This window comes from Eurosta solidaginis, chromosome 2, assembly GCF_040869045.1.
Source record: "Eurosta solidaginis isolate ZX-2024a chromosome 2, ASM4086904v1, whole genome shotgun sequence".
Classification (NCBI taxonomy): domain Eukaryota; kingdom Metazoa; phylum Arthropoda; class Insecta; order Diptera; family Tephritidae; genus Eurosta; species Eurosta solidaginis.
The window spans coordinates 2,074,372-2,089,674 of record NC_090320.1 but is presented as its reverse complement, the minus strand read 5'-3'; the positions used below and the strand labels follow the sequence as shown (position 1 = coordinate 2,089,674).

General features: G+C 43.6%; 1 protein-coding gene across 10 annotated transcripts in view; it reads left to right on the top strand.

Annotated features, from left to right (window-relative positions):
- lilli (lilliputian) overlaps positions 1 to 15,303 on the top strand; it is a 166,553-nt gene that overhangs the window by 144,938 nt on the left and 6,312 nt on the right. For 9 of the 10 annotated variants that reach the window (XM_067764029.1, XM_067764028.1, XM_067764026.1 and 6 more), the window contains 5 exons: positions 2,959 to 3,670; positions 3,768 to 4,267; positions 4,337 to 4,390; positions 7,263 to 7,818; positions 7,890 to 11,309. In XM_067764029.1, the coding sequence (XP_067620130.1) occupies positions 2,959 to 3,670; positions 3,768 to 4,267; positions 4,337 to 4,390; positions 7,263 to 7,818; positions 7,890 to 11,309 (5,242 nt within the window). The remainder of the gene's footprint in view (positions 1 to 2,958; positions 3,671 to 3,767; positions 4,268 to 4,336; positions 4,391 to 7,262; positions 7,819 to 7,889; positions 11,310 to 15,303) is intronic. The other variant, XM_067764030.1, reaches the window with a different exon arrangement.

Genomic DNA, 15,303 nt, shown 5'->3' with positions numbered 1-15,303 from the left:
GTAAATTTTCTAACATTTTTCGCAATTAAAAATTAACAATTGATTACCACACCTAATATGTTAGCAAGTATTTTTGTTGTATAGCGAGAATGTTTATAATAGTGCTTCGCGAAATTTTGTATGTGAATGGACAAGGCGTAATAAACTTCAATTGCCAAGTCTAAAGTTCTTTCATATTTACAAACGCAATATCTTGGTTGATTGTGGCGATGTTATTGCAATGCATAAGCTTGTGTTAAACGCATCTATATGAAAAATGTCATTGTGGCACGGCCTTAAGCTGAAGTTGGAACGGCATGAAAACAGAATCTGAAAAAAATTTTAAGCATTGGCAACGAAAAAAATAAAAACAACAACCGCCTCCCTTATTTTTAAAGTATTATTCTCATTTTACTCATTGTACAACATCCATTGCGCTTGCCAATCTATCTCCTGCAACAAACTTTTGCAGTTTAAAATTTTTTCGCTTTTAGGCAGTGAAATAAAAAGTTTTACAAATTAAAAAAATCAAAGTTCACTTCCCAATAAACGCAAAAAAATAATCTTCGTCGAATTTGCGACTGACTCGCGATATAAGATTTTCGAGAATGTAATAATTTGGACTCATGCCGAGAAAATCAATTGGAATTATTTTTATTGGAAACAACTCGGTATAGTGTCTAAAGTCTCGATTCATCAATGATTAAAAATGCGAACAAAGAACTAAAATCTCTACTCGCCTATGAGATCAACTCTAGAATTGTAAGCAGTCAGAGAAAGTAAAAATACTCGGAGCACAAATATCGTCCCGATAAAATAATCAGAGACCGCGAGTTTGCCTCGCAATAGAGGCAGAAATACCCTCGGATTGTTTGCCAAACGTCTGCCAAGGGGTGACCCAGCTTAGAAATATTTTTCTACTTGAAATAACTTTTTTCTAAAGATTTTGATGTTGATGTTGCCGGGCATTGAACTTAGGGCCATAGGTGTGGCAGGCGTATCACGCTACCATCACACCACGGCGACCGCTGCGGCACCCGGCGGGTTAGGGGGTTATAAAATATACGCGGTAGGTATGCCTGTCGTAAGAGGCGACTAAAATACCAAATAGATTCAAGGGGTTGCCAGCGCAATATACAGCTTCTCCAACCCAATTGTCAACCTCACCTATCCGTGGCGAAACCTGTTTCATTATCAGCCGAGGCTCTGGCGAACTCCTCATGGATCTAGGGAGTGGGAGGGCGTGATGGCCTAAAAGGTCGTATACGGTCATACCAAATCGTTCCCGAGATGGTCTGGTACCGGAACGTACCGGATATGCATCCGGCAAAGGACCATCAACATCCCCCACGGCCTTCGGAGAGTGTCCTTAACGCTACAACAACAACCGTGGCGGCCTTTCCTCGTTGATTAGTGGAGATTTTAATAAATCTAGTATAAAGTTCGGTAGGTAATGCTTTCGGCACCCTGGTGGTACTTAAACCTTCGAAATTTCAAATTTTTCTGTTCGCTCCCTTTTGATCTAGGTGAGCGATACATATATCTTCCATTTGAGGTGCCACAAGAGATTTGTAAAAATTACGGGGTCAACGGATCTAGCCCACGACACCCCGTGCGATATGACCATCTCTTACACGTGACACACCAGCAAGAGTGTGACCGTCCTAAAAATATAATTTTCCGGCACACGCAGCAAAACCATTTGTCTGTACCGGGATCAGGTACTGGCCCCGGATTTGGTTCGATTCCCTCCCGGAACGGGAATATGACGCAATCCCACTGTAAGACTCTGCTGGGAGAATGACAATTTGTGGAGGGATGCAACAAATTAAATGGGGTTACCTGAAATGACAGCACTTGGTCGGAAAAAAACTTTGAGTCACTCCAGTACATAGAACCGGCTACCTTGGGAAGCGTTCACCTCCTATTCGAGCGGTGCAGCTCGGGCTAAGAAATATGCGTCTCAGTTGCGAGGGATGTCACTGTGCCCATATGCCCGCGTAGTTAACGCCTCAAAAATAGAACTGATGCCCGCGGGACTTATTTCATATACAAAAAGGAAATAACACTCACCTATAAAAGGAAATATAGACCAACCACAGTCGTTATAGAAAAATCTAGAAGCATAACTAAGTTATTACATCGAGTATTGTCAAATACGATAAAATTTTGTGATATTGACATAACCTGTCTGAATATTGGTGATTCAGGAGTTCGCTTTGCTTCACGTTCCACGACTCCGTAGCAAGTTCGCACTTAAACTTAACATTCAACCATTCATCAAAAGCAATCTATGTAAATCGGACTTTAAGTCAGTGTTTGCTGAGTGTAAAGCAAACCAAGAAGTTGATATATTTTTAGTATATGTCGCGTTAATGTCAAAGTCAAGGAAGTCGTGAGTTGAAGTATTCACTCCAAATGGAGTGTTTTTAGAGGGCTGCTGAATATTTTTATGATGGAGTAGGTATACGCGACCAGAGCTATCACATGAACTAAACTCATATCGTTACACAAGTTATTGTGGAATGAAACAACCCCAATCTACAAAATTGAACCCAATACAGAAGTAAGAAGTATAAAAAACCTAAACACACATTATCATACTTAAATTAAGCGACGTGCTGGGCGAGGGTCGAACCAACCTTCAGTCATTTCATGAAGTTCCTATGCTACGCATCTCAGCTAAACTAGTTCTGCATTTTGCATTTGTACGTATTTTTATTGTGACTTCCTTTTATTGTGCGCTTTATTCAGCTTAATATTTTAATATGTGCATATATGTATGTATGTGTAGGTATATAGTATAAATGTATATTTGTATCTATTTAAAAAAAGTAAGAACCAGGCGTTTATAGTGTTAAATTTTAATAATTAACAAAATATATAAGTATGTAGTAGTTATTGAAGTAAATATACATATTTACTAATATTTTTCATTTTTCTTGTTTATTATATTTTGTCTTTTTGTTGGGACCCCAGCATGGAAGATCTTGAGAGGCGGCAACAGAGAGAACGAGAGAAGCATAAGCGTCAACAGGTACAATATGTCGGTCGTGAATTCGCACTTTTCCCCGAACCGCGTCGCGTCAACCCGTCCGAGGTAGATGACGATATCACAGCCAAACTAGGTGATCACTCCAAAGCCATTGAATTTATGACAACCGATGCGGTTGGAGTACAGCCATCATCCAACAATGCCTTGCTCACCAGTCATATACCAACAAGTGCCTCCTCTTCTTCTTCAGCTAGCGGCAACCCTACATCAATACCTGCCAGCTCATCATCCTCTTCACAGCGTTTAATGTCTTGCCCAACAAGCTCGCAAGCGTCTCAACCGCAGCAATCGACACCACAACTACGTCACTATCAACAACAGCTGCCGTACCGAAAGCAAACTGACAACAAACCACCATATAGTGGACGCGGAGGATACCCAGGCCAACCTGTAAAAAATGATTTGCGTTCCAGTGGTGGCATGGCACCTCCCAAAGGGCCGCCACTCCTGCTACCACCACCAACATCAACAATATCAACTGCTAGCATTAATAGCGTTACTAGAAATAGCAGTAGCCCAGGAAATAATTCAGGCACAAATACAGCAGGGCTACTACCACCACCACCAAACGGTTACGTAGGTCCGCCCAAATCGTCAGCACCGCTGCACAATGGACGTTTCTCTAAACCGTTACCGGTGAGTACCAATTTTAATTTATAATTTAATTAATACTAAAGCTTAACCAAAATTAATTACATTATTATTATTATTATTTTTTTTTTTTTTTTGCAAGAAATCAATCAACGACATAATATCCAAAGTAGATCAGACCTATCGTGCACCCGAGCAAATTACCAAAATTGCTGCTACGCCACGCACAACAATCGGCGAATACAATTTGAATGGTCCAAATCGGCATAAATACTCTGTTGGCCCGATCCAGCCTATTTTAGGCTCTCCACCTTCGGGCGCAGAATTACTGCAGAGTAATGTTCCGGCGCCGATTACACCGATTACACCGATTTCAGGTGTGCCAGCGGTTCCGAATCCACTGGCCGTGCCTAATACCGGCACCATAACAGCTGTTGGCAGTAGCGGTGTGTCAACAACTGTGTCAGCTATTTTAACTACAGCAACAACAACGGCTTCTTCAACATCGGAACCAATATTAAGCGGATTGAAAGCTACACCGGTAACGTCGTCTATTAGACCGATATTACCAATGCCAAAGGAGCCTTCAAAACCATTATTAGTGGACAAGGTTGGATCAACGTTAGAAAAGCAAAACTCTACGTGAGTAGTAAAACAAATCGAAACTAAAACAGTAAATTTACATGGCCTTATTTCATTTTATTCACGCAGCTTGGAAAATGACCTAGAGCTTTCGGAGTCAGATGATGACCGCAGAAAACAAGGGTAAGTGTGAACTGTATTTATAATTCCACAAGGTGCACGTCTCATCAACACCATTAGCTAGACGGATTTTTACTTAATATTAGAGCGGTCTGAGGCTCAATTTTGGCACAAGAATCTCTCTATTTACTTACTACATGGTGCGGACTAACTAGATTACTAACCATAATGCGCTTTCTATACCGTGTGGGCCGTGATACCCGACAATTTCTGGAAGTGAGGGCTGATCACTTTGCGTAGCAAAAGTGCAAGTTTACTCGGGATATCCCATAAGCCAATATAACCTTCTTGCCTTGAAGAGGGTGACACGCCTAAGCATTTTCGTAGCGTTTGACTCGCGGATGAGGAAGGAGGCTTTTAAAAAAATAAATACCTGGCGCGATTTTCCTCAGAAGAGGTTTAGGCCGAACCTCTTCCAGTTTGCCTAGTGCACTTTTTCCGAAATTCTCCTTTACTATTTCCTTTGTCTGGGTATTGCACCCAGGACCTTCGATGTACTAGGCGGAGCACGCTACCACCACATCACGGCGACAGCCTTTTAGAAAAGATATTTTGGAGAAAAAAGCTTAAGCTCTTAAATGGCCAACAAACCTTTCGCTCACGTTTACTTTTGACAACAACGACGAGGTTTCCCTCGATAATGGATTGGCCAGCCAATAAAGTATGTAACGAGAGCGGCATCACAATCTACACAATGGGTCTACAAAAATTTAAAGTGATTGCCCTTTCGCATACGCAATGAGGGCACAATTATGTGGTATAGAATGCAGACCCACCAGCATTTTGTCAGCAAGCTGCAAAAACCCGTTTTCTTTAATGCTTTCGTGGACGGATTCTTTCACTTATAATCAAATCATTGTTAGATTTGCTGACATATTTCTTTATTAGATCACTCATAAAATGCCAGCACAATTTGTACAAGTTTTTACAAACTTTTTGCTGGCCAAACACAACTTAAGAAGATCATAGAAAGAAATATGTAGATGAGGCTGGGCAGCGTCGCCTATACGGGCGCTTTCGCGTATACATTCACATGAGCGCGATGACGTGAACTGGCCGGTCCGTGAGGACAGCACATAGACTAAGGCCCGGTTTTTCAGTACAAGTTCAACTCAGTTTGTCAGTTAAACTAAGCTTAAACCTTGTAGCGATAAGGTTACTCCCCGAAGGCTTTGGGGAGTGTTATCGATGTGATGGTCCTTTGCCGGATACAGATCCGGTACGCTCCGGTAACATAGCACCATTAAGGTGCTAGCCCGACCATCTCGGGAAAGATTTATTTCATTCCCTCCCCACCCCCAAGTTCCATAAGGAGCTTGGGGTCGCCAGAGCCTCGCCTGTTAGTGAAACGGCATTCGCCGCTCGAAGGTGAGGTTGACAATTTGGTTGGAGAGGCTATATATTGCGTCGAATATATCCATCAAGCATTTGGGCTTTCGTACCATTACATCTCATGTTGATAACTAGGCATACTTCTATAATCTCAGGAGTTGTTTCGAACCAGTGGCTCAACTCGGGAATCATAGCATACTCAGCAAAAGAGGGCGATTTTGTAAAGTAAAAAATGCTATTACTAAAGTTGAAACAAATTTCAGTAACAACTTGTGGTTCTCTAACTGGACTCAAATGTAAGATTCCATACTACAGTATTTTCACGAAAATAAAATGAAATTATATAATTTAAAAAATAAATAAATGTTAGGCGCGATAACCTCCGAAGAGATTTTAGGCCGAGTTTCTCTTCCAAATTGCGTCGTGCTCCTTTTAATTTTTCCTACAATTTGGCGGGACGGGACCTACTTGTTTTATTCCGACTCCGAACGGCATCTGCAAGGAAGATGAGTTTTCACTGATAGCTTTTCATGGCAGAAATACACTCGGAGTGCTTGTCAAACACTGCCGAGGGGCGATCTCGCTTAAAAAATTTTTCTACTAATTGAAAAACCTGTGTGAACCCAGGATCTTCGGTGTGGTAGGCAGAGCACGCTACCATCACACCACGGTGGCCGCCTATATAATTTATTTTTGATAAATTACGCTTCATTACTGCTATCAACCTCGTGTATATTTCTCACAATAAATAGCTATTTGCTTTGGTGGTACCACCTTGGAGATTTTTTTCAACTCCATCTCAACTCGATATGCAATTTAGGATATCAACTGGAGAAATGTGTTGAATATTCATTTGAGAACTGTACATTTCTCAAAATCTCTCGAAATTAGGATAATAATTGGAAAATATTAATGACGTTGGAGATCAAATCGAAAATTTTTAATTTTACAAAATTTCTCAAAGGTTGGATAGTGATTGGAGAATGAAGTTGGATATCAATTCGAGAACTATCTGGTTTAAGAATAATTAAATAATGATGTTGGATATCACTTCCGGAACTAGATATATCATTTCGCTGGAGAATTTTTTGTTCATGTTTGTTGGGTAAACGAAATCCAGCTGTTGCCGTATCTACAAATTATCTAGATAATGAGAAAACCAATGTTGCCGCACAAAAAAGCATACCCCAAAGGCGGCCTTAAACTGTTTTGACTGAAAAACATCTCAGTAGTTTAACTGGAGTTTAAATTTGACTAGAGTTTAAGCAAACTTTGCTTAAGCTTAGCTTGACCAACTACTGAAAAACCTGGCCTAAAAGCGTCCATAGTATTAGCAAAGTGCTATGGGATCTTGTGCCATACATCGAAACTGTCCTTTTCGCCTCGAATATTAATTTATCGCCGTCGTACTTTTTGTAGTCAAAAAAATTATGTTTTTATTTAGAATTACACTGCCACCCTTACCAAAACAAAAAACAAAAACAACAAATAGTGTTTTGCGAATTTGCTCTTAAACCAGTTTTACTATATTTTCTGTTTACAGACGATCAAGACATAATTCCAGTGATAGTTCGCCCTCAGATTCTAGTGAATCTGGGAGTGAAGAGTCATCGAAAAGTGATCACCAAAAGCAACAACAAAAGCTACACGCACATCACGCAATCCAGCAACAACAAATTTTACAACAACAAGCAGCGCCAACAGTAGGGCGCTCAGGAGTGAGTATATCCTTACAGGATAAACCGAAAGTGATCGAAACTATTAGCGGTGGTCGATCAAGCATTTATCTAAGTAGCAATGTATTGGGCTCAGCAGGATCATCAAGTTCGGGTCCGAGCTCTACTTCATCGTCCTCTAACAAGACTCCTTCACCATCAGATTCTAGTAAATGGCATCTTAGTCGCTATTTTAATAAAAAACCTGCACAAGCTCAGAACGAAAATCCGACATCAACAAATTCATTGGTTGTCAATTCGATAAATGTCAGTATGGATGAACCGACACTGTTGCCTGGCGGTGCACAAATAATACCCGAAGCAACACAATCTCAACCTCATATGGCGATTGTAAAGCATGAGGCAGCCAGCTTTGGAGTAACAGTAAGTAACTGGTCTAGGCTTAGATAAATTTTGATAATTTGGGTCATTTTCTGTTTTTACTCTTTATCTAGAAAAACTTTGACGTGCATGACGATGACGAGGAGGAAATTGGAGGCGTGCGGAGAAACTGTGGTAATAATAGTGGAACAAAGTCAAGTATAGGTGGAGCCGTGCCTGAATTGTTAAATGAAATTAAAAAAGAGTCTGAGGTAATTTATTCTAATTCTCTTTTGAAAGCTAGCTGTTTTGGCAGTGCGCAAACGAATACTCATGGTATATCTCAACAACAAACGCAGGTTCCGCTATTGAATGCCGCCGACTTTGTTGCAATACCTTCTAGCCAAATAAAGCACGAAGCTTCGGGATTATCGACAACAACAACAACAACAAATGTTGCACCAATGTCATTAGCCGGGGGTACGACTACTGTTACCCCTTATAATACTTCCAGTGGCAGCGGACGTAGAAGAACTCCATCTGTATCGCCCCAAATGCGAACTAGTGCTTCGACCGGAATGTCGAAATCAGCGGAACATGCACGCGTTAATCGCTTGTCTGCAGCTCCAAGTGATGTAGCGGCATCGAATAGTAGTGACGATGAAGACGATATGCCAACATCTGTGAGGTCTACAGTGCCAACATTGGGCCCTGGTGGCACATTGAAGATACCTGGGGTACCCGCTGCTATAACCGCACTACCGCCTTCGCCTCAGCCATTACCGCCTGCGCCTACACTTCCTAACTCTATAACAGTAGTGCCGATCGATCCCCTTCCGACGACAGCACCTACATCTAGAAAGAGAAAACCCCGGAACTCTACAGCTACAGTCACATCTCATTTAGAGACCAGTGATGAAGAAAATATAACATCGACAACATCTGCTCTTAAAAGTAGCGGAGTAACTGTAAGTGCGGCAGCTTTAAAAGCAGCAGCACGCCCTGGTGGTAAATTTTATACCGAACCAGTTGCGGCTGTGACGATGAAAAAAGGACCCGGTCGACCTCGCAAATCCGCAGGAGGCGGAACCGTCTCGAATCCGCCACTATCAAGTGCAACTGCTGCAAAAGGGCCCACATTGACAGCAAAGAAAGATGTGGCAAATAGTAGTACAGCGTCAACGAAGAAAACTACAGCAAGGCGGCGGGCTTCCAAACAAAATTCCACGGCAGCAACGTCGAAAACACAAACGCAACAACCACTTGCACCAACATTGCCACGCGCACCTAGTATTGATTCATCCTCTTCATCTTCGGTGTCGTATTTGACGTCGAAAACATCTAGTTCTTCTGATACGGACGAGGAAGAAGGTGTAATCAGTGGCCCATCATCTTATGAGGAAGGCGATGCTACAGGGGCTGGCGTCGGTGCGTCGACAACAAACCGCATCATTGTACAGTTAAATAAACGCAAATCATCACACGACGATGTGCCACCTACATCTTCAGTGATGTTGCCAGCCGGCTTGGGAAAAACGAATAATGCAGTAGCAAAGGCGACAAGTGGTAGCAGTAAACGAAGACGTACGAAACCAAAAATAACGCCTAATGATGAAGTGATTGACAGCGATGACGACTCATCAGATTCGGGCTCTGGTTCCGATAGCTCCGTCGGGAATTATGTAACAGTGGCTGCAAATTCCACAGCTGATGTTTTGCCTGGGACAACGACAGGAAATGCTACTGTCAGCAGCACACATCGCTCACAGAACCTGCAATCCCCATACAAAGGATCCATTCCAGCGGCGCCAATTTCCCCTTCCACATCTAGCTCAAGTAGCGGATCATCTTCTTCTTCGCGTAGCAGTAGTAGTGGTGGTGAACACTCTGACACTGATCGCCGAACATCTTCGAACAGCCGTTGTAAAAGTAAACATCTAAAATCTGGTGCTAAAGCATCAGCGGGATCCAGCAACTCAGCTAGCGGTGGCCGTTTACGACGTGACAAACCAAAGGCGAGCGATAAGAATAAAAATGTAACTTTGACTCGCATATTCAATCCTAAAGAAGGTGGTGCTAAAAAACAGGGTCAAGTGCTGGTCATTGATCAGTCCAGCGGTGAACAAATTGGCGACCAGCAAAAATTGATATCACCTAACTCGTCTGGCTATAGAGCGCCAAGTGTCTCAACTGCGGCAGTGTCGTGTAGTCAAGATAATACCGCTACTATATCTACAACTTTTACTTCACAGTCTCCCCGTCTTACTCCTGGCCATATGAAATCTCCTCGTGCCCTACCACAGTTAACAACAGCTGGGTCACATCGTACGCCCGATCTTAGCAGTCGCAGTAGTGCGGAACGTAAAGTACAACAGCAACGTATCAAAACACCATCTTGTACACCGACACGAACACCGCCGACAACACGCACTCCTACGCCTACGTCGGCGTCTCTATTATCCGCATCCACTTTCAGTTCTACCGCAACAGTGTCACCCCATATCCCATCTTTAATCTGTAGAGTCGAACTATCGAGACTGCAACGAATACCGCCTGAATGGCGTACGAACACCTATCGCCTTTCTGGCGGCACGTCTGCAATGCCCCGCTACTCCCATCATGAAAATATATTAAGCGTTGACTTGCAAGCAACTACTGCGCGTCTTGCAGCTAGTACTAGCGGCAATGTCACACCTTATAGCACTGGTAACCGTACGCCCACAACTCCTCATGCGCCATCCGACCGAGAAAGGTCGCGATCACGTGAAAGTCTAGTTGGAGCTGAAGTAAACGGTGTAGCAGCCGGAGGTGGAGCAGTGACCAAACAAAGACTGAATTCGACTGGACCTCTCAGTAATCGTTCAACCGATGGTGGGGGTACAACACCAAAAGAGAAAGCAGAACTCACACTAACCGGCTATACAGTTCCAAGTTGCGCTCATAATTCGCCTTCAACAAAAGAACTGAAACATGAGCAACTAATTAAAATTGAGCCTGGCATGGAGCTTGAAAGCATACATATTGTAGCAACCAATAAATCTGAAACTTACTGTTCTGAAACAAAATTCATAACAAGCAACTCAGTGAAGCAAGAGCTATTACTACTTAAACAGGATTATAAGCCCGGATTATCGCCATCATGCGACTATGTTACTTCTGAGAAACAAGGACACCACGAAGAGGAGAGTGGCGCATCGCGTGTGCTACAACATTTGCGGGTAAGCGAGGTAACGGACGCGAAAACTCATCGTCGCAAACGCAGCGCCAGCTCCAGTCCATACAAAGAAAAGAAGCGAAAAAAGGAACGAACCGATAAGTATCCAAAAGAAGGAAAGGAAATAAAAGAGGTCAAAGATAGTGAAACTTTGTTAACACCAGCTACGACGTGTAAAGAAAAAGAGAAGGATATTACTAAACCGATAGCCACTGTTGGTGCTATCGAACGTGATATTGGCGGCGGTGGCATTGGTGGCCTTGGTAGTGCTAATGATACAAGTCGACGTGCTATTGCTATAATTCCCCCCTTAGGCATGAACAACAATGGGCAAATAGAGGTAAATGTATAAAATAGTGTACAATTTAAAATTTTAAATATATTGAAATGTTATTAATCTGTAAACATCAATAAATGCTTTTGCTGCTATGAGCATTAACCAGCCTGGTAGAAAGTTACCTAAAAAGTAACCGTAAAATTTGTCAACCATTTTAAAACTACATTCACATTGCGCTATTAACCGAGCTTACGAGTTTATGGCGCGATTTGAATGTAATATAAGCATTTTTTTACTTACATGTTTTTTCGTTACTTCAAGAAAAAACTTGAATGAACTACAACTAAAATAATTCTAACTAATTCGAAAACGTTTTCGGAAAAAATTCGATAATTATTTAAAAATCTGTATGAAAGTTTCGAGTTTTAAATTGGAATATGTATTTCAGGGCCCTTTTCGTGTTTTAATCCGTAGATAGATAGATAGATAATTAATTGAGGATCGCACTGCGACCATTGGTCTATTGTGCCCTCAGCTACTTCTCTGATGAACCTTAGCAGTTCACCTGGCTTGAGGGATTTGATGTGAGAATGCTCTGGTCATGGTGAGCCCATAAACTTAGCCCTACGTCTTGAGATTGCGTCACACTCCAGGAGGATATGGTCCGCCGTCTCCGCTGATCGATCACAAAATCGGCATGAGTTGTTCGATATTATACCCAGCTTTTGCGTGTTCAATCTGCAGTGTCCAGTAAGAATAGCCGTTAGGATTCTTAGGTTATCTTTCGAGAGGCCTATTAATGCCCTATATCGAGTTGTGCTGTAACCCTTTAACAGTAACTTAGATTGTCTCAGACCTGGCATATTGCGCCAATGCTCTTCCCTCTTTTCCCTTTCTTCTACTAATAGATGCCCCCTAATTTCCTGAGGGCCTACTGGCAGGAACGGCTCGGAACCAGTAGGTCGTATCGTTGCTGCCTCTCTGGCCAGACTGTACGCCTGCTGTTGTTGTTGTTGTAGCAATGTTTCGCTCCACCTAATAACCGCGACCGATCACAAATTGTCATCAATATCCTCTAAGAGGAGTCCAAGGAAACTTGCTGTTTCGACAGGGGTGGACCATAATGAAAGGGGTGTTAGAGGCGTTGGTTCCACATTACAGTTAAAGAGATGGTTGGTGTCATGTGGGGACACATTGCAAGCGGGGCATACATTTTGTATGTCGGGGTTGATTCTGGATATGTAAGAGTTTAACCTGTTACAGTATCCAGAACGAAGTTGAGCCAGAGTGAGTCGCGTTTCCCTGGTGAGTATGCGTTCCTCTTCCGAAAGTTTTGGGTACTGTTCCCCGAGTACTGGATTCACCGGGCAATTCCCGGCATAAAGGTCCGACGCCTGTTTGTGGAGTTCACCAAGGACCTGCTTGTGTTTTTTTTGCTTCATACGGCTGAGTTCTCAGGTGCCGTATTTCCTCAAAATGCTTACGGAGATGACTCCTTAAGTCCCTAGGCGGTGCTGGCTCATCAATCAGATGTCTGTTGGAATGCCCAGGTTTCTGGCGATAGGAGAGATATCGGACTCTCCTATGTTAGCTAGTTTCCCAGGCTTTAGTAGCGGTACCACCTTGGCCATTTTCCATTTTTCGGGTATGACAAAGGTCGAAAGAGACAGGTTGAAGACCTGTGCTAAATATTTGAAACCCTCTTTCCCTAGGCTTTTAAGCATCGGCATGGCTATGCCGTCTGGGCCCACTGTTTTGGATGGTTTAGCATGACCGATGGCATCCTCAACCTCTTTTTGGCGGTGATGGTAATTGGTGACGCGCTGAACTTATGTTTACGTGCGTGTCTGTTGGCCCTCCGTCTATTTTTGTCGACCGTAGAATGCATTATGTATTGCCGGCAGAAAGCGCTCGCGCATTTTTTCGCATCCGACAGCACTTTGTCGCCAAAGGCGATGGAAACTTTGTAATTATGCCAAGACGGATTCGATAAGGACTTTACAGTGGACCAAAGTTTACCTACAACGGCAGAGATGTTACAACCGCTTAGGTGCTCCTCCCATTTCGCCCGCTTGTGTTCATCCACAAGCAATCTGATGCGTTGTTTCATATCCCTTATTTGGGGATCGCCGGGATCGAGCTGTCTTATAAGGTCACGTTCTCTCGCTAAACTTGCGGCCTCCGCCGGGAAGTGGGCCGAATTTCGGGAATTCTACCGGCGGGAATGAAACGAGCCGAGGCGGATTCAATGACCTTGCGGAAAGCACGGTCCCCTTGGCGGGCATCAGTTAGGATAGGGAGGGCAGCAAACCGGCTGTCTGTAAAGGATTTGTATTCGTCCCACTTTCCTTTTTTAAAGTTAATGAAAGTGCGTTTTTCTGCTAAGATGAAGTCGGCGGGACGCTCGAGCGAAATAAGTATAGGCAGGTGGTCGGATGCCAATGTTACCATCGGCTGCCAGTTGACGCAGTTTACGAGTTCTGCGCTCACGATTAAAATATCCGTCGAACTGTGACAGCTTCCTACCATACGTGTGGGGGCGTCTCCGTTTATAGTGCAGAACGTCGTTTCTTCTATTTGATCGGCTAACATCTCACCCCTACTGTCCACCACCAAGTTTGAATGTCATAGATCGTGATGGGAATTGAAATCGCCTAAGATAATGCGATTGTGTCCAGTGAGTACGCCGCTGATATCAGGGCGGTATCCACTTGGGCAAAGGGTGACAGGAGGGATGTAGATCTTGATGATTTCTACATTTGCATCGCCTGACCGGACAGATAATCCTTGACGTTCTAAGACACTGCCCTGCGGTCGATGTCGGGATCGAATATATGATATTGCACAGTGCGCTCTCGCGATCTTTTCTGTGGACATTATACCCAGAACAGGTCTGCAATGCAGATCTTGCTGTGAGTTTAGTCTCTTGAATCGCAGCAATCCGGATGTTGTGCCGCTTCATGAAGTCGACTATCCGTGATCTTCCCAGTTAATCCATTCCAGTTTAACTGCAGAATTCTGAAGTACATAGGGGGAGACGTCGTCACTCTGGGAGTAAGTGACGGGTGACTACGCCTGGGTTGTGGAAGGCCAGAACGCGATTGCTGTTGAGGCCCTGGGACTGGACGTCCTTGGGTAGGCATTGGGATACCCGATGTAGGCGCAGACTACGGGACGTCCTAGGACGTGAACAGCAAGGAGCCACAAAAGATTTATAAAAGTTACGTGGACGTCTGGTTTTGGGGTCTAGCCCAGAACAACCTGTCCGATGCAACCATCCCTTACACGAGACACACTGACAAGAGTATGACCGTCCTAAAAAGATTCTTTTCCGGCAGATGCAGCAAAACCATTTCTCAGGACCGGGGTCAGGAGACGGGCCCAGATTGGGTTCGATATCTTCCCGGAGAAAGAAAATATGGAGCAGTCCCGCTGTAAGGAGCTGCCGGGAGGATGACAATTTGTGGGAGGGACGCAACAAATTAAATGGGGTTACACTGAAATGGCAGTCCTTGGTCGGGAAAAATCCCGAGTCGCTCCGGTACATAGAACCCACGGCCTTGGGAAGCGCTGTACGCCTGCTCGTTTCCCTCATCTCCCCTGTGGCCAGGAACCCAGGCCAACAGTAGTTCGTTGTGTGCTCCTAGTTGATTTAGCTTTCCAACGCACTCAAGGACCAGTGCTGATTTTATTTCAAACGCTGAGATTGCCTTGAGGGCGGCCTGACTGTCACTGAGTATGGCAATTGTTTCATTGGAGTATTCGCGCTGAAGGTTCAGGTCAGCGCACTGGATTATGGCGAATACTTCCGCTTGAAAAATGCTCGGGTATGCTCCCAGGGGTATTGATATCTTGGCTCTGGGTCCAACGACTCCAGATCCAATCCCCTCTGTGTATTCGAGCCATCGGTATACCATACTATTCTATTTAGCTGCTGAATGTTCTTAATTCTACTTTCCTCCCATGTACCCTTGTCTCCCAGTTCTACTTTATACCTTTTCTCAAAAACTATCTAAAAGTTAAATCAAAGCGTGAGGCTGCACGATTTCCAAAATCA